Genomic DNA, 26,061 nt, shown 5'->3' with positions numbered 1-26,061 from the left:
TGTAGACGACATAAGGCATCTGCACTTGTTTTCCACGCTAACTGTTATCTAGAATATTAAAACAACAAAAACAAGCAATAATAAAAAAAACATACATTCTTCTTATGGGCAAACACTAGCTTTGTTGTCCACAAACTCAACCTTATAACAACAACAAAACTCTCGTAGCTGCTGACTTACCAGAAAAGTCCCCGGAGCAATCATAGTGTAGTGACTTTGTAAATAGTTCAAGGGTTCTGTGTTTTCCTCTTTTCTGTGGAGGCTGTGAAGGCAGCAGTTGGAGTGAACTTTATGTTGTTGTGGTTGTGTTTGGTCGCTCTCTGATCGGCGTGTTTGCGGCCAACAGCAGCCGTTTTTGGCTTAATAATAAAAGCGTTCGCTGATGGACAAATTGGCCTGATTTCTTATACAACGTTCTAATATTCTAAGCTTGCCAGTTCAGCAATGTCGACCGCACTCATCTTGCGGCTTTCGCAGACCACCAACCTGTGTTACATTTCTTAGCACAAGCGTTGGGCGGACGGAAAGCGTGTTGGAAAATACTTTCATGTACTTAAATAATTGTATGGCTTAAATGTTATTAAACAATATTGACTATCGCAAAAACTAGTATTATTGTTTTGTATGTAATGCAACACTCATATGTTGGATGGCCGAGTGGTCTAAGGCGCCGCGTTCAGGAACCAATCTCCCTAGGAGGCCTCGGTTCGAATCTCGAATTTCCCCGTTGTGGGACTAATAAAGGTCAAATTATCATTATTATTATTATTATGAGTATCAGTGAATGTTTTTTATATTTTCAAAATAAATACATACCAAAAGAAATACTTATCAATATTCGTTTTTTTGTGTTAGTCGCCCCCTTCTGGAGACATCTAATAACCCCCCATGAATTGTCTTTACATTTCGGGTGATATAAACAACAACACATACGTCTTCATGGACAGTGATCATATTTGTTACTTGTTCTCTATATACAATACTGAGTGCCGAGCCAAGTTGTTTTTATTTTGTTGTTTTTTCGTCGGTTCTAGTTCCCTTATGCCTTTCTTTTACAGGGTGACTTCACATGAGTTTTTTTCTGACTGATTGCAATATTTTATATATGCATATTTGTGTAATCATACCACCTCAAATTAACCTCCATGTATAATGATTAGACATCTCAGAGACCCCACGATTCATTGCTGCCATTTCTAGTTTAATAAAAGCTATCGAAATCGGCCTCTCGTGTTCTGTTTGTGCAGTCTTCGTGGATTATTTATAGAAATTTGTGCAAGGCCTTCTGGATTACACGCCTGCCAAACAATTTGATGCGCAATCTCAAGGGGAAGGAAAATAGCCAAGGAATGAATTTTGGCACCATACTCCAGGAAACTTGTTGCTCCCTAGGGTGCGTACGTCAGGGTTTTTGCCATCTGCAGTTTGATGCGTGTTGGAATTTAGCTTTAAATCAATGTTAGAATTTAATTTTAAACCAATGTAAACTCAAATTAGTAATCTGACTCCAATTTGTGACTTTCAGTTTCCCTATACGAATAGTTAAATTGTGTCCTCTTACTAGAGTTCGTATAGTGAGATTGAGTGATCTAACAGTCCAGCCTCCTGCAGACTGATTTGAAGACAGCTCAACTTCCATTACATATTCTAAGTTTCCCAATCAGGCCATTTGTACTCTGCTTCTTCTACCCGGGCATGAACCCAACTCGGTGGGGGAGGCTGAGATCCCCCCTTTGAAACCCCTCGTTGTTCACTACCTCAAAGCAAAGGCCGAAGACATCTTCTGTTGGGGTCAGAAAAAAGGAGGTGAACGCAGGATTCTGGATCTGCCTGCTAAAATATTTAGACACAATGTTAAGTAACATTCTATTTATTAAAAGTAATTAGTTATGGCTAGCCTACTTGTAACTACATTTTCCAATTGGTGTAATTCCATGTTGTATACTCTAGTATTTCTGTAGTGCTGTATGGTTCTGGCCATATTTATCAAACATTATCCTGCCCCTGACCAATTAAATCCCCTGACACCACACGTAACTTACTCAACTTCCCCAAATTCCTTTTCTGACCGTTCTCACTGTCTGCCAAGAAAATATTTCACTGAATCCCTTCATTAAACATTAATTTTCCTTTGTTCTTCCTTAAAACAGTTCTCAATCCTTCATTTTGCACTTAGGTAAATTACTCGTCTTCTCATTGGACGCCCTCGTGTGCAAGCCTATCGTAGACGCTCACAGCAGAAAAAAGGGGTGGGAGGGGGACCGCCTCGCTGTTCATACGCCAATCACGCGGCCCCCGGGCTACCAGGCTGCCAGGGGTTACGCCCCCTACCAATGGCTCCAGTTTACCGGCCACTCCTCCCTGCCAATTTATGAGCAGGCAATCTCAAGCCAATGGTAACAGCTCCTACCAGAACTTTCCGCTCATCCTAATTCACTTACGCTTTTCCTACTCAACATACCTTGCCTCTCAGTTAGAGAACCAAATTCTGCCCCCGCACCTCAGGTTTGACACCACTTAAAAAAATTTTAAAAGCGCAATTTTGATAGAACATTCCCTATCGATCTCTCGATGCACCCCTTTAACCATTTTTATGACTCTTTACCCACATTTTGACACACAAACAGACGTAGACAGACACAGACACACGGGCCCACTCCATAGAAGACAATGTTCACGAAAAGAACAGACACAGACAATAACCTGACAACGATTCAATCTATTTCATTTTGTCTTACGATAATTCTCGTTTTGATGGCTATTTTTCTCGAAACTATTACATGTACGCAACCCTCTAAGGTTGTCGGCCAACGGCCACACGTGCACGCGTTCACGCGCAGCACAAGGACGTGTGCGCGTTTTGGATTTTCCTATATTCAGTCATTTTTGCCATCCTTACTTTCTTCATCCTTATATTAATACAATCACATTATAGTTAATATTATTATCGGTACATCTCTATTGATTTTCAAAGCGCTTGTATATCATTATCATTACTTCTGCAGACTTTCAAACATTTCTCTTGTGTGCACATATCATTCATATACTGGTATACCATTATAAAACCCCCTAATTAGGCCTAATTTCCACGTACCCATATCACTTCATAAACCCCTGCGTACATCCTATGCCAAACGTGGACCGCAGCCAGGTTCTTGATTTTGCGTGGCCTTGACCAGAGCACATTTGATCACCGGATATGTCTCAAACATCGGAATCGAACCGGTTTGACAAGGAACCTCCGTAACATACCAACGACAACAACAGCTCCTGGCTCCGCGCCGTCAACACTGAAGTGCGTCTTGTGCCTCAAATGCGCTCCATGCCTCGCCTGCCCAAACGATACGTGATAGCGCGCGTCTCTACTTCTGTTCGGATTTCTCTCATGCCAAACTGTCCGAACTTCTCATTTCATCATCTCTTCTATTTCATATCTTCTCTTCTTATCTCACTAGTGGTCTTTTCAGCTCATAATTTCCTGCAAAAATTTACACCCTGGCCAGGGTGTGTGCTCAAACTAAGCCTTTCACGACTATATAGTCCATAGTTCGCTTCTTAGCTTTTCAACAGCAGTCTCGGAGCTTTCCACTTCTTGTTTCTCATCTCTTTGACCACTAGAGATTTCTTTTCTTCTACACATCTTTCCCGCACAAGTCTCTTTACTTAGTTTCTTTCATAATTTTTTTATATACTTTTCTAATGTTCTTGCATAGTGCGGTTACTTTGACCTTTTCTCATGTCTTAATCCTTACAGCGGCCTTTCCTACTCTAAAAACCAAGACATAGGGACAGCATTTTCCATGACCAACCAACCAGCAGACCCACACGCACAAGCTCTCTTTAACTGCCCCAAAACCCCCGACCGCTCAGACACAGGCGCTCAACATCCGTTGTGAGTAAAAGCATCTCACCTCAAGTTCAGCCGGCTGGCTGTTGAACGCCTGCACCCCAGCACCCGGAGGCCCTCACTGGAGCACGAATCCTGTTCGTGACGCCAAAAAATGTGGTAAATTTCGTTGTTGATGTGCGGGTCTGGCTCAGCTCCCCTCCGGACAGGTCGCCGGGCAAGGTTGGTTTGGTGATGGAAAAAACCTCTGACACACACCGGTGGTTGGAAAAAGAGTTTATTGATCTCAGCTGATGTCAGAAGTTCCCAAAAGAAAAAGGTGTCCCCCTCCCTATAAGAAGGGAAGGCAAACAAAAGACATGAATATCTAATTTTCCCTTATTGCACATGCATTTTTATCCTGCTGCCCCTTAACTGAACTTTTCATACAGCCTCCTATGGTTGCGAGGCACAGATCCCATTTCCAGATGTGACTTCTTGGCGCCACACCCCTCTTCTGTAAGCACCTTCCTTGGGGTGTCGTTGACCCCTGTTCAAATTCCTGACCCTTCGTAACTGATGTTGGGGCCCCCTGCCACTCAAGGCTGTAACTTAAGTATTTGGGAGGTTCAACCCAAGAGTTGGTATTCGTAAAGCAACAATATCATCATGGCCATAAAATGGGTTGCACATGTTAGACCTTGTGAAAATACACTTCACTTGGTCTTTCTTCAAGTGGTGGCTCCTCCTGCTTGTGGTTGAAGGGTCCAGTTTCTTGTCCACCCCTTCCCCCTCGAGTTGTCTGTCTCCGCCAGGCACCAACCTAAAACCTCCCAAACCTTCACATTCTTTCACTTTCTTTGTTCAGCTTCACCAGCCACACACCCAGCATTCCACAGAATAACAGTGACACAAGATGCAGGACATCGAATAAAACTAGCCAGGTTTCAACTCTTCCACTCCTTTATGCTCAAAAATAGCCAAGGAATGAAAGTTGGCGCCATACTCCAGGAAACTTGTTTGCTGCCCACGGCGCGTACTTCAGAATCTTCAGTTTTTTTGCCATCTGCGTCTTTCAGTTGTAAAGTCTTTTCTATCCACACCGCGCTGCTACGAAGCCAGATATTGATCCTGCAGTGAAGCAACGAACCCTGCGAGAGGACAGTGAGACCTGGTCCGAGTTGTCCTACTGATAGCGGACAGAATAATGACGGGATATTTGACCGCGTTGGTGTCTTTCTGCGTGTTGTCCTCGTTTCTTATGGCCTCAAGCGCGACCGAGTGCTCAGGCAAGCAACCGCAGCTGCGGCCGCTCCCCAGCGTCTTGCCACAGCTGACAGACTGCTTGATGGAGTGCAGTGAGATGACCTACCCCAGGAAAGTGCAGCTGCAGGACAAGAACAATATACGGATACAAGACTCCACTACAGGTAAGTGGCCTGTTGGTCATTTTGGAATAGAGGTTAAAGAGTCTGAGTGAAATGGAAGGTGTTAGAGATCGGGATAAGAATTAACATTAGATCCTCGGGGTGGAGAATAGGGGAGTTGTGGTTAAAAGGGAACACTTGGGTTTGAGGTTAGGCCAGGTAAAATATTTGGGGTTAAAGCTTCGGGAAGGTTTAGAAGTAGGATGAAATCTAGGATTAGACGTTTGGAATAGTGGACAGGTTTTCTGTGAGGGTTGAGTCCAGGGTCCAATTTTGGGTTAGATATAGAGGTTCCGGGTTGAAAGGTATGTTCTTTGCATGGTGGTATGAATGAGCATAGACATTAGGGGAGTTGTGGTCAGACACAAGGGTCTAGATTTCCGGTAGGTTTATGGCTTGCGTTTAGGGTTAGAGCAGGGGTGGGCAATCTTTTTGATTGGCGGGCCACAATGGGTTCTAAAATTTGACAGACGGGGCCAGACCAGGAGCAGATGGATGGAGTGTTTTGATAACCTCACCTCATCAGAGTAAAAAGAATACATTTAAATTGAAATTAAAGTGAACAAAAGCATTACAACAATGTATATGTCTTTTCAAAACCATTGTATTTAGAAAATAAAACATAAACAAGGTTCGTTCATTTAATTTTTTTCAAATTCGGTGGGCTGGATTAAAATGTTTAACGGGCAATCATGTGGCCCTCGGGCCGTAGTTTGCCAACGCCGGGATTAGAGGATAGTGGTTGAAGGGAAGGTATTTGTTTTCGGGCACAGGTGTCAAACTCAAGGCCCGGGGGCCAGATCCGGCGCGCCACATAATTTTATGTGGCCCATGAAGACAAATCTTGCAGGACTTCATGTTTCTTGCTAAAATTCAAAAATTGCAAATTGTCGTCAATTTTAAAAATGTTAACATATCGTAGGCATTTTTTCTTTGTTACCAATCACACTTTTAAAATGATATGAATGGTAGATAAAGAACATTTTCCTGGATTTTGATTTTAAAAACTAGTTATCCATCAGTTTGTTGTGTATATGTAATAATAATAATATGATGATGATTTATATTGGTTCACTGTCATAATGGCCCACCGTGCAAAACCAAAGCTATGATAGAAAAATTAATTTGATACCCCTGGTTTAGGGGAAGGGATTAGCATTAGAGACAAGAGGCATTTGGTTTCGAAGATGGGGTTCATAATAGCGGTTAAATCCAGAGTAAAGGACTCTGTAGCAGGTCGAGTAGCATTTGTGTAGGTTTGGGAGGTAGGTTAAGGTTGGGGATGGGGTTGGAGGTTTGCAATAGCAGTCAAGGGGAGCAACCCAGGGTTTATGGTTCGAGGCAAGATGTCGCTCTTGATTGAGTTTGATGAGGGTTAGACAGTTGTGATAGTGGTTAAGTGTTAAGGTGAAGTCTGAGGTTAAGGGGAGGTCCAAGGCATGATGTTTTCGATTACATATTAGGTTCAATGTTTTGAGTAGGATCGATAAACATGATATCCGGGTACCAGGTAGCCCTTAAAGACGACGTAAATCTCAAATATGTTTTACAAAATGGCTGAACAGTGATGCATCTCATTTTTGTTGTTGTTGCTATTATGCTAAAAAAAAAAAAAAAATGAAATCAGAGTTTGGTTTAGAGTCTAAACTTTAGACTCAAGCCATGCGTGTGAATTCATGGAATGATGCAGCATTTTCTTATTTGGAGGTCTTCATTAACTGTCCCTCTTCCCAGGAGACCTCGGGGAATACTGCTGGTCCACCAAATTCAAGTGCAACTCGGGTGAGAGCTTCCTGCACGCGTTTGTGGTGCTACCCATCAACACGTTGGCCGTTGCCCCGGAGCCCGTGGTGGTGAGGTGGGCGGGCAACGCTTTGCACCAGCACACCGCTCCCATCACCATCCCGGATGCCTGCGGCCTTCGCTACGATGTCAGTGGGCATTTCGGCCCCGGCAGGAGTGTCGACTCGTTTTGCGTGGAGGTGGTCAGCCAACAGGACGTCCCGGTCCTCAAGTGTCCTCCCTTCCTGGTTACGTTCTGGCAGAGAAGTCCGACTCCAATATGAGATGAGGGACAGTCAGGTTGTGTCTAGTCTAGTCACGCTGCTAATATGCCATAGGTGGGCGATGCATTTGGTGGCCTTGAGTGGGGATTTAGTCCACCTCTTCATACCACCAACCACTATCACGTCGCAATTATATAAACCATCAATACCATCTACAAATGCAATATAACGGCATGCAACTGAGCATTGTAGATTATCTGGAGCAAAATAAGTATTGAATTGAAGTAAAGAATTTTGCAAAAAAAAAAAAAGGTTCTTTACATTATTTTTATGTATTAATTACTGTACATCTTTATAAAATACAAAGTACAACACAACACCCAAACCATAATACACCCAGAATAAATGTCCATGTTTGTATCTGTTTATGTGTGTTGGTGGGATTGGGGTTCTATACTTTCCCTGAAGCACTTTGTGATACATTATCTACAGTATGAAAATTGCTAATAAAGAAAATTCATTAATTGATTGAACTTGAGCCAACATGCACGTTTAAATGTTCAATCGCCAATCATCAGGCTCAACACCAAGTTAGATATTATAGTATTTTTGTTGTTTTGAATGAAAAGGACAATTTATTTAGAATATTAGGACCTCCTGAACTTCACCTTTTACTTATTGGTGTCAGGTTTCGCCGTTCGGCGAAGAGGTGGGTGGACCCAAAGAGCGAGGAAGCAGGAGAAGGGTAAACTAAGGGAGTTTATTAAATAAATCTAACGAGGACAAACAACGGGGCGTGGACAAACAAACGTGGCAGGATGAAAAATAACAAGGACGCAACCAAAACGTGACTAACAGAAAAGGAAGACGAGGAACATAAGCCGGGGGCAAAACGCTGAGGGGCGTGACGGGAACGAGGACGTGAACAAGAGCATGAACTTGACAGGAACAAACGTGGTCGTGGGAGTCCGGAAAGTGCGGCAGCAATTGCATAGGGCAGGCGTAGCAGGGGCAATGTTCCGACAATGAGTTGTTGGGATGAGGTGTTTATATAGTCCAGTCATTAGGAGTGCGGATGGGCATCAGGTGTGTGAGCTGACGGGGAACAGGTGCATGGCTGGTGAGGGCGAGGTGCTGAGGGGAAACGCCCCTACTCAGCAGATCAAAACAATAACAAGTGCACATGGCCGGGAGGTGAAGAAAACAATAACAAAACCGCATGAACATGAAAACAATAACAAAACCCCGGTCATGTTCGACGCGGATCATGACAATTGGTGTATTTTATGTATGTATGTATGTGGATCTTTAAAATTTGTAATTGAGGACATCCTATTTGTAATCAAAATCCTTATAGAGACTCATTTGTTAATATGAACACACAATTGGTATGCAGTTTAACAAAATGGATCAACATCGATGTCAAATAATATGAGCAACACACATACCCACCAACATACGCACAAGCATTGTTTTTTGTCAATTTCAAAGTATTTTCGTGTAAAACACATTCGACATGAAATACATGTGAAAATGTGGAAGGGATTTAGTGTTTCTTATTTTGTGTAAGTAAACTGTGCCAACATACAAGATTGATCACAAAGGACAAAAGCAATGTATTTGAGCACCCCCCCCCCTCCTTTTTTTAATTGACAAAGTATTAAATTTGACGTTTAAATAAAATGTTCTTTGTCCCCCCCAAAAAACAACAACAAAAAATGAGAGGAAGAAAATAGGTAGTGTATTTGAAGACGTTTATTTATTTATGTATTTATTTTTCAATACATTTATTTAACATTTGGAATTTGAGGACGTTTTTTTTTTTTTAATTTGAAGACGTCTGGTCTACGGAAACAAGCATTTATGACGTCAGCAACACTACAAGTTAATGGCGTTCCTACAGCAGCATACGACTGAGCACTCCCTCCTGGATGCATTTTGACAGCTCTCTGTTAGACCTCAGGGGACGTTATTGCCGGGGTATTTCCCGGCAGCGTGTCCCCGGTCGTTCGCCTGTAAGACACATAGTTTATTCGACAGCGAGACGGGCATTATTTTGACGCTCTACTTCCTCATGCTACGTCTAGCTTCCACGCTAGCATTGCTAACGGACAGTGGATGCTACTTGTTAGCTGCCTAGCAATCGGCATACGTGGCTTGTGATTGTTTGCCTTTTTTTTTTTGCAACAATCAGTTTTTATCGACACTTTCACAATGAGTTGTTATCCAACGAGCTCGTGTCTTTCGCTTGTGTTTTTGTGGCTGAGTGAGTCGGCTGTCAGGTTAGCTTGCATTGTTTATATAGCGGCTATCTGAACATCCCTGTTCACTTGGTGTGACCTCAACATGACTGGCTCCAGCTCGCACGTCATTATGGAAATGCGGGGGAGGGAGAAAGCCGACATCCACTGATGTTACCGCCACAAGTGTGCAAGCCAAATTAATGAAGATGTGTTGGCTTCAAATATTCCTGATAGTCGGTCTTGTTGACTGGGTAAGATGTCAAGAGAGCCAATACATGACAATAGAGGAGAAGAACACAATCAGGTCAGACACTGTTTCTGTTCTATAACAGCTTGGCGTTAATGTCAAAAGTGATTGATGTAAGTTTTCTTATTTTGTAGGGATCGAATTGTTGAGATGTTTGATCATGCTTATGGCTGTTACATGGTAAGTAGAAATTACTGTACTTAGGATCTTAGTACTTGCTTAGCTATAGAATGCAGGACGTTCCAACTGCTTATTTGGCTAGGTACCAGGCACCAATCGTCAAGTTTAATTTTTTTTTTTTTTAAATATATATTTTTTTATGTTGCTTATTTATTTTAGGTCAAGGGTGCAAATTGTCATTAATTTAGCATGTAATTCAGCCTCAACTCAATTTATATAGTGCTGTCACAACAGTGCACCTGTATTTACTCGCTTTACAGAATACATGAGATAAAAGCTGAACAATAATGCAAACACAACAAAGCAGCAAAATTGTATTCTCCATTCCTACACGCTTTGTTGTTTGAAGTGGTTATGAATGAAAGATGAGCGGGTCAAATTTGCCTTTCACCATTTGAGACCATTTTGTTGAATAAGGGCAATCAATATACATTAAATACATTTGACTTGATGTGATCTGAGACGTCATGATCACATTTTGCAGACGTCACTCAAGTCTGCTGCAAGCAAAATTTGAAAGTCATCAAGCAACTGTAGTGTCCGTAATAATGGTGTTTCCATCTGAGGAGAATTAGTTGCCAGATGATACTATGTGAAAAATTAGCAGAGCTCTTGTAGCAGCCTGCCAACTCTAAAGGTGGCATCTTTGAACACCAACTGTCCTACCTCGCCACAGATTTGTAATTCTCAGGCCACACTTCCCATTACAGTACGGCACAAAATAAACCAAAGGGACCCTGTATGAACACCGTGGTCCATATATATTTTTTCTGTGTTCCGGAAATATGCCTATCTAGCTGACTTCCATGTTTTTTTTCTGTGTTCCAGAAATACGCCTATCCAGCCGACGAGCTGATGCCTCTAAGCTGCAGGGGGCGAGTACGAGGCCACGAGCCTAACCGAGGCGACATCGACGAGTCCTTGGGGAAGTATGTACACTATATTTGGCTGCAATGATTAAATACAAAAAAAGATCAAAACAAAATCTATGCTTTGAAGTTTTCCACGAGGACTAATGTTGACACAAGTCCATGCGCCATGATTTGTAGAAACAATTTGGCACAATGCAAACAAGGAAGAAAGAATCTATGAAAGACAGAGAATTGGAAAAATCTTTTTTTTTTTCCCACACATAACAAAGTAGATAAAGTGCAGTGTACGTACGCCACAACAGCACATTGATGACCACCAACACAAAGCACTGACGCATGTGGATGACAACCCGGAATATGGATGAACTGCAACCAAAATTGTAAGCCAGGATGTGGCTGTAACCTTCCCCCTTCCCTTTTTCCAGATTTTCACTTACACTGATCGACACACTCGATACCCTGGTGGTGAGTGCTTGCTTTCTTCCTTTGCAGTATCACTTTAGCCTCCCTCAAACATGATTCGCTCATGACATACGTGTCTTCATGCTTTTGTGAGCAGGTGTTAAACAAGCTGGATGACTTTGAAGATGGCGTGCGGAAAGCGGTGAGGGATGTCCGACTGGACAATGACGTGGTGGTATCAGTGTTTGAAACCAACATCAGAGTTTTGGGGTAATAATGCTATGTTTGTGCATGCAGTATAAAACACAAACGCATGGAGTCGCACTTCCCCTGACTGTACTAAATTATTCCAGTGGGCTTTTGGGGGCCCACGTGATGGCTGACCTGCTCCGTCAGCGTGGAGGGAGGATGCAGTGGTATGAAGATGAGCTCCTCAGCATGGCCACGGAGCTCGGCCATAGGTTACTTCCTGCCTTCAACACTTCAAGTGGCCTTCCTTACCCCAAGGTACGACACTTAGAAAGCACAGCATTGGTTTTGGCTCTCAGAACTTTACGGCTCAGTCCTTAAAATAGCTAATTCTTAAATGGGAAATCGCTTGAGGTAAAATTGAAAGGCGATGCTTTAATTAGCAAAATGACAACGGATCAAAACGATGACAGACAGAGACGTGTGGACAGTAGAGAAGGTCATGTACTTCAGGCAGTCAATTGTTGTTGCATTTTTTTCCCATTTTAACTCATTCAGCTGAGTAAAAAAATGTATCTTTGACGTCTTTCGCCGTCAATGGCAGTAAATGTGTTAATAGTTTTTTGTTTCAAACTTAATAATCAAAGTCAGTTGACACGTTGAAAATTGTTTTATTTGTAGGTGAATCTGCGTTACGGAGTGCAAAACCCACTTTCGCGGACAGGCAGCGAGTCGGACACATGCACAGCTTGTGCGGGAACTATGATCCTGGAGTTTGCCGCCCTGAGCAGACTGTCGGGAGAGTCTGTGTTTGAGGTACTCGCCAAACTACTCCTCATGGTTTAAAACAAGCAGCAGTTTTCATTTGACACGGACAACTACGTGTTGTCTTCTAGTGCTAATTAATTACTACGAATTGAGCAATTAAATTTGGAGAAATTAATTAATTTTCGTTTTTCTTTTTTCTTGTATGCATTTGGGCAAGGAGAGCCGTAGTCATCAATGCACTTTTAGCTGTTTATTGACCCGGACAGTCAGTCTCACAAATACAAAATGAGAACACTTGCAAGGATGTCAATATTTAGGCCATGCATCTTCAAGGCAGGCATCCTACACAGTACATACAATAAGTGCATTTAGAAAACAAGTTTATGTCTCGGAATTTTACACAATATAGCACTCTTTTTCATTTTTAAAAACATGTATTACACTACACTTGACACAACGTGGCCAATCCGATTGCACGACCGTTAAAATGTGGTCTTTTTCCAAAAAACAAAATCAAATACATCTGTTTTACAGGAACATGCCCGCAGAGCTCTGGATGTCCTTTGGGAGCGGCGACAGAAAGGAAGTGACCTAGTGGGGACTGTCATCAATATCCATAACGGCGAATGGGTCAGACGGGGTGAGGAATTGTGAGATTTCCTCAGATATTGTAGAAGATGGCCACGCTTATCACCAGCTCATTCTCTTAGCAGCTTTACAGATACCATGTCATGACATTTAATACGCAGACTGACTAACTGTTCGCCAGCTACCAGCAGCAGCCAATGCTACACATTTGCCGACTCCCACGTCACCTTTTTAAAGTTGCGCATTTGAGGATCACAAGTGAACAATGTTGAATTTATTGATGGCTTATGCTGTGTCACATCCGCTAAATAGGCCTCAACATTCCAAACGGCTCCGTAGTGAGCTGATCTGAATTGTAATTTGTCTGTGTGTGGTTGTGTGTGTTTGCAGAAAGCGGTGTTGGTGCTGGCATCGACTCGTACTATGAATACTTAATGAAGGCCTACATTCTTCTGGGAGACAATGTTTTTTTGGAAAGGTTTAACATTGTAGGTCCTTTGCTGTCATTTTCTCTCTAAGCAACCTCTCTATTGTGAAAAATTACCTTTATGGTTTTACCACTCTCGGTGTAGCTCATCTATTTTTCATGTTGTTTGTCCGGCACAGCACTACAGTGCCATTATGAAGTACATCAGTCAGCCTCCCCTGCTGCTTAACGTGCACATGCACAACCCGACTGTGAGCGCGCGGAGCTGGATGGACTCGCTGCTGGCGTTTTTCCCCGGCTTACAGGTTTGTCATTGTTTGTCAAATTCACAACCTGCATATCAGCGACAGTTCTTACCATTACGCGCAGGTCTTGAGTGGAGATCTGAAACCAGCCATTGAAACCCACGAGATGCTGTACCAAGTCACCAAACAGCACAAGTTTCTTCCTGAGGTAAAAAAAAAAAAAACGTGTTTGTTAAAAAAGTCAAAACTCCTGTATTATATACCTTCATTAAAACATTTTCCTGAAGTCTAATTTCAATGGATGTTGTTTTTTTTAAATAATTTCCTTGTAATATTGAAGTTTCTTGCGATGGCGCATTTGAGGTTTTCAATAGCTTTAATCTTCAAAATGAAATCACGGAATAGTTTGTGTAGTGAGCTACACATGGGCTCTACATTAACACTGACTCAGTGGCCTTTTTGTCATGCAACCTGAAGTTCAGTTATGCTGTCCCACCCAGCAATTCTTTTACTTTTACATGTGAATTTTTTATTTCAATGTAATTTAATGTAGCTTATAGGCCATCTAATTCCTTTCTGTTTCCCAAAATTCATCGCAATGCACCTGTAACAATGTTACTTAATAATGCTTTCTCTGTAGGCTTTTACCACAGAATTCCGAGTTCATTGGGGCCAGCACCTCCTGAGACCAGAGTTTGCAGAAAGCACCTACTACCTCTATCAGGTGACCAACCTGACGGACCTTACACACCAGAGCTATGCACTTTACCCTATTTTGCCAGTTTGACCTCCATCCCCAACTGCTATCATCGTCCCTTCGTCCCTATTCAGGAATATAATTGTGTCAGGTTTAAAATGCCCTGACGCCTTTTGGGAGAGCTTACTGAAATAACTTACTAAATGTAACGGCCGAAATAAAACGCTAGCTGAAAGGCCAGGAGGAACCAGACACCGTTGTTCATTTTCACCGCCGGCGGGGGAAAAGAGTGGGACAGAGAGGCTGCGAGCAGCAGCTCGCCTGCTCGCAGCCGCTCCATGCAACTCCTCCCTCTCCTCCTCTCACCGGCTCTGCTTTTATTAGCTTGACTCAAGAATTTATTAAATTAGAATACAATGAAGGTCTGTTTAGCCTAAACTAAATCACCAGAAGACAGGAGATTACTTAACAATGGTGGTCTGTTTTAGACTAAACTAATCAGCAGAAAACAGAAAACATCAATAACTAATCATCAGGAGACAGCAGCAAGCAGAAAATCACAACTCACAGTGTAAAGGTTACTTTAACTAAACACATCTTCAGGATGGGGTGTCTGTGTGTGTGTGTTAAAATAACAACGTAAGTGTGTTAAAGCAATTATCATTGATATAAATATTGTATAAAAACATGATTAGAAATACACAAAGTGTTTACATAAAGTTACTTTAAGTCAATGTGATCCTCAATTTGTCCTCCGTCCCCATTCGTAGCATTTCTGCCCTTCCTTTTCCCCGAAGATAAAAAAGGTGCTAATGGCAGAGGTTTTCTAATTCCCTCTTCGGCTTCCAGTATTGGAGGCGTACAGCAGGACAGCCGACTTTCTTAACATACTGGGAATATTTTGTGAGTGGATTGAATTGTTTGCAACTGTTAAGTGTCAACCAAGATAGCATTTAGCTGCCAACACGACCAACGTCGGCTGACTAGTTAGCACGATGGCCTCACAGTGCAAAAGGTTGTGGGATTGTGTGGATGTGCATATTCCCCCCGTGCCTGCGTGGGATTCCTCCGGGTACTCCGGTTTCCTCCCACATTCCAAAGACATGCTTGGTAGGTTAATTGAACACTCTAAACTCGCCCTAGAGGTGAGTGTGAGAGCGAATGGTTGTTCGTCTTTGTGTGTCCTGCGATTGGCTGGCAACCAGTTCAGGGTGTACCCCGCCTACTGGCCGTAGACAGCTGGGATAGGCACCAGCACCCCTGCGACCCTCTTGAGGAGAAGCGGAACAGATAATGGATTGATTGATTGATGGATGGATAAATCATCAAGTACAATCAAATTCAACAGTAGCAACAATGTGCATGCCATGTTCAGTTCAGTTGTGTTTAACTTTAAAGTAAAATAGAACACATGCGTTTAATTTTAAAGAATGGTTCATTTTTAAACATTTAAGTACATATTTTATTTTGCTATTGTAACCACTGATATAATGATGGTAAGAATGACTGAATTCATTTCCTCTTCTGCAGGCCACTGGTGATCCCTACTACCTCAGAGTGGGCCAGTCCATTGTGGAAAAACTCAATGCGTATGCCAGAGTTCCTTGTGGGTTTGCCGCTGTGCAAGATGTCCGCACGGGGACGCATGAAGACAGGTACTGTGTGGCATGCGCTGGTCGCCGCGTTTAAGAGCGGCTTAGTTGATTCCAGAATCATATTGTCGCCATTATAATACCTTTTACCATAAAAAAACATTTTTGACTTTCCTAACTCTTAATGAATGTAAGGAGAAGTTCAACACTTAGTAGTAAAACTACTTTAAGTAAAATTACTTGTCAGTCGTGATTTGAGCCAAAAAAAGCATGGTTATTTGCTGCCATCTTGTGGCAGTTAAGTGATATGACATGAAGTTCTTTTACAGTATGCCAAATTAGTACACAAAATACAAAGTGAGTAATCATACAAATACTTAATATATTTGTTCTTAATGAGCCGCTTCCTACCGTATCTGCAAGTATTGAATGATATTTTTTTCCCCACCTTGGCAGATGTCTATTTGTCATTCTAGAAGGCGGACTGTTTGATACAGCTTCAATGAATTTGTTGTAGTTGAACAATTATTATGACCCGTTGAGCGAACTGTTCCATATCTATTCACGTGCATTTATGGGATAAATTTTACGTGTCAGAATACCTATAATGCAACTTAAGTTTTACTTCTACTCCGTTACAATTAGCTACATTTGGCATGCTAGTTTTTTATGCAATCAATAATAGGTAGGAACAATCTTTAGGTTTTAGGTCGACAGACTTGTGCCTCAACTGCATGTTTTGCATTTCACCAATCAAATGTCACCAGACAGTCACGTGACCACACACAACATGTCCCTGGCACCCAACAGAACTAAAGTTGTTGGATGACTCCCCTTTACTTTTACTTGAGTCATATTATTCCAAAGTAACGTTGCAATTTTTTGCGTACTCTGCCTCTGCACACACTACATTAAAAAAAAAAAAAAATCTATTTTGTGCTTAGGATGGACTCATTCTTTCTGGCAGAGATGTTCAAATACTTGTACCTGCTGTTCACGGAAAAGACGCAGCTCCCCATCAATATTGACGACTACATCTTCACCACGGAGGCCCACCTTCTGCCCGTGTCTCTCTCCACCATGCAGCCGTCTTGTCAAGGCAACAAAACAGTCAGTGGGCTCGTCAATAACAGACACGTATAGTGCAGTATACAGTGGTCTGAGTACAGTGTTACCTTGAATAGCTGACTTCTTCAAGAAATGAATCTTCATGACAGATTTTTTTTTTCTTCTTTTTTGACTAGCCTATTATTTGTGTTGCAACTGGAGCGCGTGTTGAAACTTGTTGATTTTTGTTGTTTGCACGTTACCTTAGCAAACTCACCCTGTGGCCCACGAAGAGGATGCGTTCGCGCACACCTGCCCGAGCACAGACACGCTGTTCCCTAACAACCCTTCATTTGCCAAAAGCATCCGGGACAGCTACAAGTACCTGACGGGTGTGGGTCGAGCTGTCCACCCCTCACCTATCAGGTGCGACCTTTCGTTTTGAAGTTGAATCCTCTTTTCCTGTTCCTCCTGTCCACTGTAACTTTTAAAGTGGTCGTGCATCTCTTCGTACAGAGAAATCGAATTGCCATTTCATGATAGTGACATCGAACCACTGGCATTCCTAAAAAGCATGGGCATTTCTCTCACCCCGCTGAATGATTTCAGCTCAGGAGACACCAGAAGGGTATGCAGTGTGTTACTTAGTACTGCGTTTAGTGTGTGCACTTGAACAACACGAATCAGGACTTCCAGGAAAAAGTTCAAGCAGACTTTTCCATTTGTTTAGGAGCACAAAGGAGTGTCACGGATGAAACTTGTGGCTGAAGTGAGACAAACACTTGATGAGGACGAAGTGGTGCCTCATGTGGTGCAGCTTATATCTCCTCCATTTCTGGGTAGCACCGTGCTTATGGCAGGGCCGGCCAAGTTTGGAATGGACCTGACCAAGCGAGAGCACGGCGTAAGTTTCCCATGGCACAATTATAGTTGTGTTGCGACATTTTTCATACCCTATTTAAAAATATTACTCTAAAACTCCTCTACTAAGCATTGTGTATGTTTTAGATTATTTGTGTTCTTTATTGCACTGATCTCCATGAAACTGCATTTTTTTTTGCTTCAGACTGTCAGTGGATATAATTTTCTCTTTTCTGTTCGCCCTTGAAAATGGTAGAGTCCGTTTTACGTCATTTAATGAAGCAGAATGTACTATGTTTAATTCCTCCCACGATTTATTTCACATTCACCATTTTTTTTAAACGTGAGTGACCCTAAATCTGATGAGAACGCAGAGTGTGTACATCTTAACACACCCCAAACCACAGGATAATCTTTTAGCGACATCCGACAATCGGGCTTTGACCAGAAAAGAAGAAAAATGCTCAAATTTGGCCTGATATAGACGTGTGTGTGCACGCGCGTGACCATGTGTACACAGTTTAGTATTTAAACAAATCAGTGAGATTAACAGACATTTTAATAGTAACAATCCAGGTTGAATGTTTCTAGTATTCCAAATTATAATACTGAACACTGTAAAATTTTAAGAGAATAAAATATACATTCCAGATATTCTATTAAGGGAGTCAACTTTTTAGAGATGCACTCCGCAGAATTTTGAGTTCCTAATCGCTACTGCCACCTGCGGGTGAAAAGTGAAATTGCGCACTTCTTTCATCATAGGCCCGTGTTAGGGTTTTCCATCCATCCATTATCTAAGCTGCTTGTCCTCACGACGGTTGCTCCACTGTTTTTATTCTTTTTCACATATTCCGATGTGGCAGGTGAAGGGCAGCATAGCAAAGGCGTCGCCTTACACAGCATGCAGGCCACTAGAAAATCCGTCTGATCTGAAAGGCCACATTGTCCTGGCGCTGCGTGGTGACTGCATGTTTGCGGCAAAAGCACGCTGGCTGCAGGAGGCGGGCGCCATAGGAGCCATCTTCATCGGTGAGCGTCACCACCTCAGCGCCTCAAGTCATTTTGCCTGCTGAGTGGAATTCAAATGAAATCTTTGTCTCATCGTCTTTCTTAGACAACCGGGAGGGAACTGATAGCGAGAAAACGCCGCTATTCCAAATGGTGGGCGACGGCGACTCCGCAGACGACATAACCTTGCCGTTGGTCTTCCTGTTCAGCCGCGAGGGTGCTGTCCTCGTCGCGGCCCTGCAGGAGCATCGCAACGTAGACGTGCTTCTGCTGTCTAAAGAGAGGCAGCTGGGACACGGTGAGAACGAAGGAAAAATCTTCCAAAACAAGACAAGCCAGTTTGTCTGTGTTCAACTGTGTGTCTCGCTGTTAGTCAGACCTGTTTAGCTCCCACTCAGCTATCTGTAGTTAAAATAACCAGACTGCAACAATTAATCGAAAAATTTGATTATGAAAAAAGGTTGAAGCAAAATCTCTGCCTCTGAGCTTCGCACGGATTATTTTTCAATGAAAGAGTTTAATATAGCCAAGCATTGCCAGTGAGAACATATTGTCTCAAGTAGCCAGTTAACAGCCAGCCACTTTAACACTATCATTCATTGACACCCATGTCACTCACCAGGCCAGATTATGCCTTTTAAAGCCATGCTCGCTCACTCCCAAATACTACATTGGAATGGCAGGATGGCGACACCAAGTGCATGACGATAATAAATTTCACCTCAGGGCTTAAGTATGCAAAACGAGTTTACATTTATTCAATCAATTTATGACGTAATGGAGAGAATACATTATTATTAAAATGTCGGCTAGTTGCAGTTGTAATTTATACAACCTGGCGGATTTTAGACCACGCCCTTTTATTTATGAATTAATAATTCTGGGGTTGAGGTAGACCATGTTAAATCCTCTTCAACTTCTTCATCTTGGAAAAAAAATTTTATCGACTACTCTACGCTGCCAAGGACTCCATTTGTAATACATCGTCCAATATACGTATAGTGTAATATATGCAATATATATTATTGCAAATATTTTTTTTACGTGACTTTGGCAGCAATGTTAGCGAGCCTAAGACTTTTTTTTTGTTCTCCCTCCTTGTCCAGGTAAGACGAACCAACCAGTCATTAACATTAAACTGAGACTTTCTGAAGATGATGATGATGACGATGACGATGATGATGACGATGATGATGACGATGATGATGATGAGGAGGAGGAAGAGGAGGCAGAATCCAGTGTGCCCACTGTGAAGGTGCTTCTCGATGAAGGTGAAGATTTCAAATGAGATGAACAACGTGAGCAGCATATGATGCACCCTCGCATGCGGAAATGAGGCTTGCTCGTTGTGTGTGTAAAAAAACTAAACGGCGACCGCAGGAGCCTCAGAGCCATGTTAGGGAGCAAACGGCCACGCACTCACATTGACAGTGAAAATGGAGCTTTAATCCTCCGTTTTGCAATGAGACAAGAGTAGGTCATTCCAGACCAAAGTTGTTCCCATCGATTATTATTCTGGGCTGGTGATGCCTAATTGAATCTCTTGTAATAATAATAATAATAATATTCCCTTTATTAGTCCCACAATGGGGAAATTCGAGATTCGAACCCAGGTCTCCTGGGGAGACTGGGTCCTGAACGCGGCGCCTTAGACCACTCGGCCATCCTGTGTCGCTCTTGGTTGGTACAGACGACTGACTCAAGACTTAAAACGATACCTCACTTTCCGGGAGGGTTCACGTAAGGTAGAATAATGTGTTTTAATGCAATTTTTTAAAATGTGGATTTTGCACCTTTTTTCTCAAGTGTTCTTTATAAGGACTCAAAGCTGGGATGTTTCTGGTTCAAAAAGTGATTATTTGAGATTGTAAGCAACTTCAGGGAATTTTAAAGTCGTATTTTCTTCAGTTGAGAATGTGTGTGTGTTTGGTGTGTGACGATAATTTGATATCGATATGTATTGCGATAGTTTGGTGATTGATATCAATAGAAAAGTGTATCAATAAATTATCGATCTGAGGAAAAAAAGAAAACGCAACAGAGCAGATTCGTCCTATCACTGCCCAACTCCTCACAAACTCCCTCCCATTGTGGAAATACAACTTTAGGCTTACGCATGCGGCGCTGAGCTAGCGTGACTTAAAAAAAACAAAAAAAAACGGGTGTCGAAAGGTTGACTTAGCGGCCGACTTGGGGAAACGTTCCTCAGTTGCATCACACGGGAGCTCCGGAGGAGAGAGGCAGGCTTGCTTAATAGTTAAGTCACTAACAAGCAGCCTCCGCGGACACACACGGGATGAAATGGCCCGTAGTTCCGTCGCAAGGGAGGCCGGCGTGCGTTTGACTTTTTTTCTAGTTCATTTTGAAGGTTAAATATTACATTTTAAAACAAAACGCATCATAATTCAGCCCTTTTCTATTTTCAATAGTAAAAAATAAAAATAAATAATAATTCGATTTATAACGATATCAACCGATATGGCATACATGCGCACTAGTGTGTATGTATGTGTGTAGGTATTTCTTTCACTACAATACAGAAGATTCCTGTCTCAACATCCCACTTTTGACAATAGCTCCAAAACATTGTCTTTACTAAGTCACATTCCAAGGAGGGAAGAAGCGGCAGCGCATAATTATTTTCCCACCTTATAAGTGTGCAATCTTTATGATATTGAGTTGAAAGGATTCATGTTAGAGAACCAGTTACCGCCAGATGAGTTCTTCATGTGGATGCTACGGAGGAACATTAAGGCCACACTTTGGGTGGAGAAAGGAAAATAAGTCTCAAGTCAAAATTCATATATTTTTTTTTTTCTTTTTTATGAAAAAAATGTGAAATGTATTTTCTTGTAATGAGATGAGCTTATTCTCAAATTGTTAACTTTTTTTTCACCCCATTACTGCTTTTTTGCAACTTTATCGATCGGCTTCCTTGTACTATTTGGAGTTTATTATTACTTAAATGCCAAATTACTACTTCATAACTGTTGCATACAATTAATTGACTGCATTCTCATAAGATCACAACTATTCTATTTTTCTTGTAATATATTCCAACTTTATTCTTATAACTCTGTTACTGTGTTCTTGTAATTCAAAGACTTATTTTTCAACGTGGCCCTAATAATCCTTATTGAGAAGCAGCATGATGTTATGCAATACGTTAATTACAGTTGCGTATGAGCCCACTGAATTGTGTTGAAATGTCAACATGAAATTAACTTGAACCAAGTTATAATTTATAGAGTTCTTCAACATAAATGCATTGTTCTCATCCAGCATGTTCATTATTTTGCATAATTTTGACTAGGGAAACATTAAATTGTTTTCCCTTTATGTTTGCACAGTAGAACATCATGCTGCTGATTTTCAATTTTTTTTTTCTGTTCATGGTTTTTATTGTTGTTGTTCTCTCATCTAAATGCCAATGCATCCTGTTTTTACGAAGTAGACACATTTGGACAACAGTTATACCTCAGGACTGCTCATTGCTGTTCATGCATAGAAATGACTGAATAGGAAATGATTCTTCTTCTATTTCCCTTGTGTACAGCAGTCAGCGGTTTCCTAAGATGTCATAAGTGGTTGAAATGTGCCAAAATAAATAAATAAAAAGGCTTCTGCCTCAGAGCCAATGCAAGTCAATAAATAAAAAATTATGAGCTCTTATATATGCACAAATGTCTGCTTTGTCACTAGCATGAATTTGAATTGTGCTGCTGTTAAGACAATAAACGATCTTATGATTCCATTCATGTGTGATCTCTAATTTAGGAGTGTTAAATACATTTTGACTACTGAAATATACGTATAATTAAAAAAAAACAGTAACATACTTTTGCTGCGGTTTGGTAATAGATACTGGATACTCCTTTTTAATGTGGAAGCAGAAGTCACTGCACCGTTTGTATGCACATGCACAGTGCCATTGGAGACACAACCAAACAAATGGAACCTTAGGTTTTTCAATTGTATATTTAAAAAAAAAAGGCATCCCGTTGGCCTCTTAAGGCAGAGGGTAAACGGCAATTTGTGACGTTGATGTTGTCCAACTGGTTTAAGACGTCATCACATTTCCGTTTGCTGCACTTGTTTCCTCGTCTGCGTGTCCTGTAAAGGGATGCATTCAGGGTCTGGGAAACAGTCGGATTTACTCGCAACCACAGAAGTATACGTTTACCTAAAATTATTTATTGATCATCCGTGTTAATTTTGCTGTTCCTCGGTCTAAACACGCTCTTAAAATTGTTCTCATGTGACAAACAACATTGGCATCTGATATATTTTTTTGTAAATTCTGTTCCTCATGAAGAAAGGTTGGTTCACTTTCCATGCAGTATACTGAGATAAAGGCTCAAAGCTTCTTCATTTGAAGATTTTTAAATATCCTTGACCTCCATGTACTAGTATGCTCTGTATCCTAACTAGTATTACAACTTTAAGGGGCAAAAGTACAGTTGATGTCATATGCGCACTACTAGTACTACACGTGTCTGTTCATTTATCTTTGCCAGAAACAGACAGAACCATTTCAATGCTCTTCTACAAATATAGGTACTAACCTGTTTATGGGCAATTGCACCGTCACAATTCTAACTCTGATCCAATCTCAGGCATCATGTTTTGGTGGCACCAAGCACATTAAAGTGATTGCACAAAACACCGCAATTAAATTCATAGCAGATGCGATTTGAACCCCAGTTATTGTTGAAATCTGATCAAACATACCAAAAAAGAAACGAGTGAACTTATTTTTGGCCTTCTTGCCCTGCAAAGAGTGTGAATGATGAACTTCAGATGGATGGTGTGATCTCAAGGCTTTAAATTAGTATATTGCGAAACCTAATTTGAGGAAGGGGCGTGGGGCATTTTTCCATGTTCCAGGTATTGGGATCTTAAAAGTGCTACTATTATATACGCAAAGAAAAAAAAGTATTATCTAATTTATACATTCTATTTGCTGGTGCCCAATTCGTAGAAACGGTCCACTTTTTGTGATAGTCATTTTGCAGTGATATTTTTACATAAGTAAAATATGTGCCCAGGTAGCGCATTGGTAGTTTCCCAGGAGAGCCTGAAGGCATCGCTTCCAAGCCTCCTACGCAAGCAGGCTCTCACCCTCACCCCCCCCTCCTTTTTCTTCCCTGAAGCCCCGCTATCTTTAGCACTGTGGCGGATTACCGTGCACTGTGAGCTGGCTAGACTACCTGCTCCATCGCTGCCATTCAAGCACCGAAGAGAGCTCTTTAAAACGAACTACAAGGCGACATCAAACCCCACAAAGGATGGGGGAATGACAACAAAATCCCCGTCCGCGGTTCTCCGTTCCCGACAAGACTACTTTCACCACCTCCACCACCAGCGACGATGCTGCCGCTCTCTAGCCCGCGGAGCGAGCGCCAACACCGGGCCTCGACGCTGCTCCTGGCCGCAGTTTTGCTCTGCGTCTTCCGCTCCGCTGCAAGCCTTCCAGGTAAAATGCCTTTCCGACACGCACATTTAGCTGAAAAATATCCACCTTGCGCTCTTTCTTCGTCGACGATGTTCCTCTTTTTTATTTATTTATTTATTTTTTAATTAACCAATTTCAATTTGTCGCGTCGAACCTGCGTCATCTGGGGGCATCTTTATTGGACGAGCTCCTGGCACCTGTCAGGCGAACACAGCTTTGCGTCAAAATGGAGACGTTTAAAACACCACACAAAACATTTGCACCGAGCGACTATTTTCTTGTCCACACGCCTTTTTGCTGTGCGTTGTCGACGTAACACCCTGCTGTTTTGCTTTTGTGCAGGTTGAGTGAGCAGGTGGAAATGGGCAACACGGAAAAAGCCATAAAAATGTCATCGTTTCTTTTCTTGTTGGCATTTCCCCTGTTGCTCAAGTAGCGCTAACACAAATGCAAGCCAATTGTTGCAGGCAAATATCTTGCTGCACACCGTATTCAATATTTAAAGTGTTCAACACAAACAAATAGGACTGAAGTTAACGATTATTTTAATTCTTGTTTAATCTGTTCATTATTCTGTCAATGAATCGGATGGAAAACATGTTTTAATTTACATCCCAAAAGTAGGACATTATTTGAAATTGGCAGTGTACAAACATGAGCTATGATTCAGTTACTGGTTTGGGCCATAACATGTCAGAAAATGGTTAAAGATGTTGCTCATTGTTTTTCCAGGTTAGAGCAAATGTTTAATTTTGATTAAGCACAAAGCTAACCGGTCTACTTTCACGGAGCTCTACAGAATTTGGAGAATAATTACTATTGAGAGGCTTGAATTATTAGGATTTGGACAATTTAAAAAAAAAAGTATCTTAATCAACTAATTATCAAAAATAATTATTGACTAATTTGAGAATTGGTTGTCAATTCATTTTTGCTTTCCTTGAATATGCTCTAAACGGAGACATCTTTATGGGCATTTTTCTTAGGAACAATTCTCTAAACTTTGACAGTTCCATTTCGTTGTGCCCACAAGCACCACACACCAGCAGTATTGGTTTGCAAAGCCCAGTGGTAACTTGAGCTGAGTGATTTGTTCCGAGATGATGTGCTAAAGACGTGCAGCTAATATGGTACAGCAATTGAATTTGGCTTTGAAAAGTATAAAACATATTTTTTGAAGTAAATAAAACGGAGTGAAATGAGTTAAAATATTTAACTGAGTTAAAAATGTTATATTTAATCCCTAGCTTTAACGCTTTAGTTTTGACAGCCCTAGTTACAACATAATATACAGTGAATCCCCATAAAAATATTTTTGAATAGAATTGGAACTCTCTTACAGGGCTTTGTAATTGTGAAAACGACGGCACAATATAGTGGCAAAGCAATAGGGGATCATAAAGCATCAACACCTAGCATAATCTACTATGTATACGATCATGAATTATGCATGAACATTCAGATTTTTTTCAATCTATTTTAAAAGTCCCAAACATGTGTGTTTGGTGAGGCTTAATTTAAATTCTTTCATTGTCTTTCTCATCAAAATGTTCACGTTTCTTCGCAACAAAGTAAACGCATACAATGGCTCATCCCTGTCTCCTCGCAGTTTGGATTTTCATTTGCCTTTAGAATTGCGTGGCGGCCCTGACTAAGTGCTCTTGTGGGGCTTCATATTGGCCACTGCAGTGTGCTTATGCTGGGTTGTAACTGATGGCGCTGGGGCTCGATAATCTGCTCCTAACACTTCCAACACGATAACCACATGAGAGCAGCAACAGCTGGACAGTCAAACGTCATCTTTAGCGCTCCAGCTGCTCCCTCCCTGCACAGAACGAACGCGTTTTTATCAATGTGAATGGGCACATTTGTATTTATTCAAACGCATCTACGCCTACCCGAATGTCGAGGGGCTGTTTTTTCCCCCGTGTATTTTAAGTGATTTCTTACAGCAAATGTGATGGCTGCTGTTGTTAGA

At 41.6% G+C, this 26,061-nt stretch overlaps 3 protein-coding genes across 3 annotated transcripts in view; all 3 read left to right on the top strand.

The window, feature by feature from the left end:
* The first annotated feature begins 4,637 nt into the window (after positions 1 to 4,637).
* LOC148319486 (uncharacterized) lies at positions 4,638 to 7,792 on the top strand. Its single transcript, XM_088281565.1, has 2 exons — positions 4,638 to 5,256; positions 6,988 to 7,792. Exons 1-2 carry the CDS (start codon positions 5,034 to 5,036, stop codon positions 7,317 to 7,319), a joined length of 555 nt encoding a protein of 184 aa, XP_088137691.1. The 5' UTR covers positions 4,638 to 5,033; the 3' UTR covers positions 7,320 to 7,792.
* A 1,322-nt stretch (positions 7,793 to 9,114) lies between these two features.
* LOC148319485 (ER degradation-enhancing alpha-mannosidase-like protein 3) lies at positions 9,115 to 22,382 on the top strand. Its single transcript, XM_088281658.1, has 20 exons — positions 9,115 to 9,806; positions 9,884 to 9,929; positions 10,758 to 10,858; positions 11,227 to 11,266; positions 11,361 to 11,473; positions 11,557 to 11,710; positions 12,074 to 12,208; positions 12,695 to 12,800; positions 13,139 to 13,236; positions 13,355 to 13,480; positions 13,545 to 13,628; positions 14,061 to 14,144; positions 15,648 to 15,772; positions 16,654 to 16,819; positions 17,025 to 17,182; positions 17,273 to 17,384; positions 17,487 to 17,660; positions 18,484 to 18,649; positions 18,735 to 18,926; positions 19,735 to 22,382. The coding sequence occupies exons 1-20, from the start codon at positions 9,703 to 9,705 to the stop codon at positions 19,914 to 19,916; spliced, it is 2,466 nt and encodes an 821-aa protein (XP_088137784.1). The 5' UTR covers positions 9,115 to 9,702; the 3' UTR covers positions 19,917 to 22,382.
* Positions 22,383 to 23,746: 1,364 nt separating this feature from the next.
* npdc1a (neural proliferation, differentiation and control, 1a) overlaps positions 23,747 to 26,061 on the top strand; it is a 23,925-nt gene continuing 21,610 nt past the window's right edge. The window contains exon 1 of the mRNA XM_088282081.1: positions 23,747 to 24,104. Within this exon, the coding sequence (XP_088138207.1) occupies positions 23,999 to 24,104 (106 nt within the window). The 5' untranslated portion in view covers positions 23,747 to 23,998. The remainder of the gene's footprint in view (positions 24,105 to 26,061) is intronic.

This window comes from Idiotropiscis lumnitzeri, chromosome 18 (genome assembly GCF_059441095.1).
Source record: "Idiotropiscis lumnitzeri isolate Australia: NSW breed Sydney's pygmy pipehorse chromosome 18, RoL_Ilum_1.0, whole genome shotgun sequence".
Classification (NCBI taxonomy): domain Eukaryota; kingdom Metazoa; phylum Chordata; class Actinopteri; order Syngnathiformes; family Syngnathidae; genus Idiotropiscis; species Idiotropiscis lumnitzeri.
This window is presented reverse-complemented; position numbering and strand designations above follow the sequence as displayed.

Coding starts and splice junctions, on each gene's coding strand:
- LOC148319485 (XM_088281658.1), top strand. CDS start 9,703: ATGAAGATGTGTTGGCTTCAAATATTCCTGATAGTCGGTCTTGTTGAC. Junction 12,801..13,138: donor CGGCGAATGGGTCAGACGGG/GTGAGGAATTGT, acceptor GTGTGTTTGCAG/AAAGCGGTGTTGGTGCTGGC. Junction 13,629..14,060: donor AGCACAAGTTTCTTCCTGAG/GTAAAAAAAAAA, acceptor CTTTCTCTGTAG/GCTTTTACCACAGAATTCCG.
- LOC148319486 (XM_088281565.1), top strand. CDS start 5,034: ATGACGGGATATTTGACCGCGTTGGTGTCTTTCTGCGTGTTGTCCTCG. Junction 5,257..6,987: donor GATACAAGACTCCACTACAG/GTAAGTGGCCTG, acceptor CCCTCTTCCCAG/GAGACCTCGGGGAATACTGC.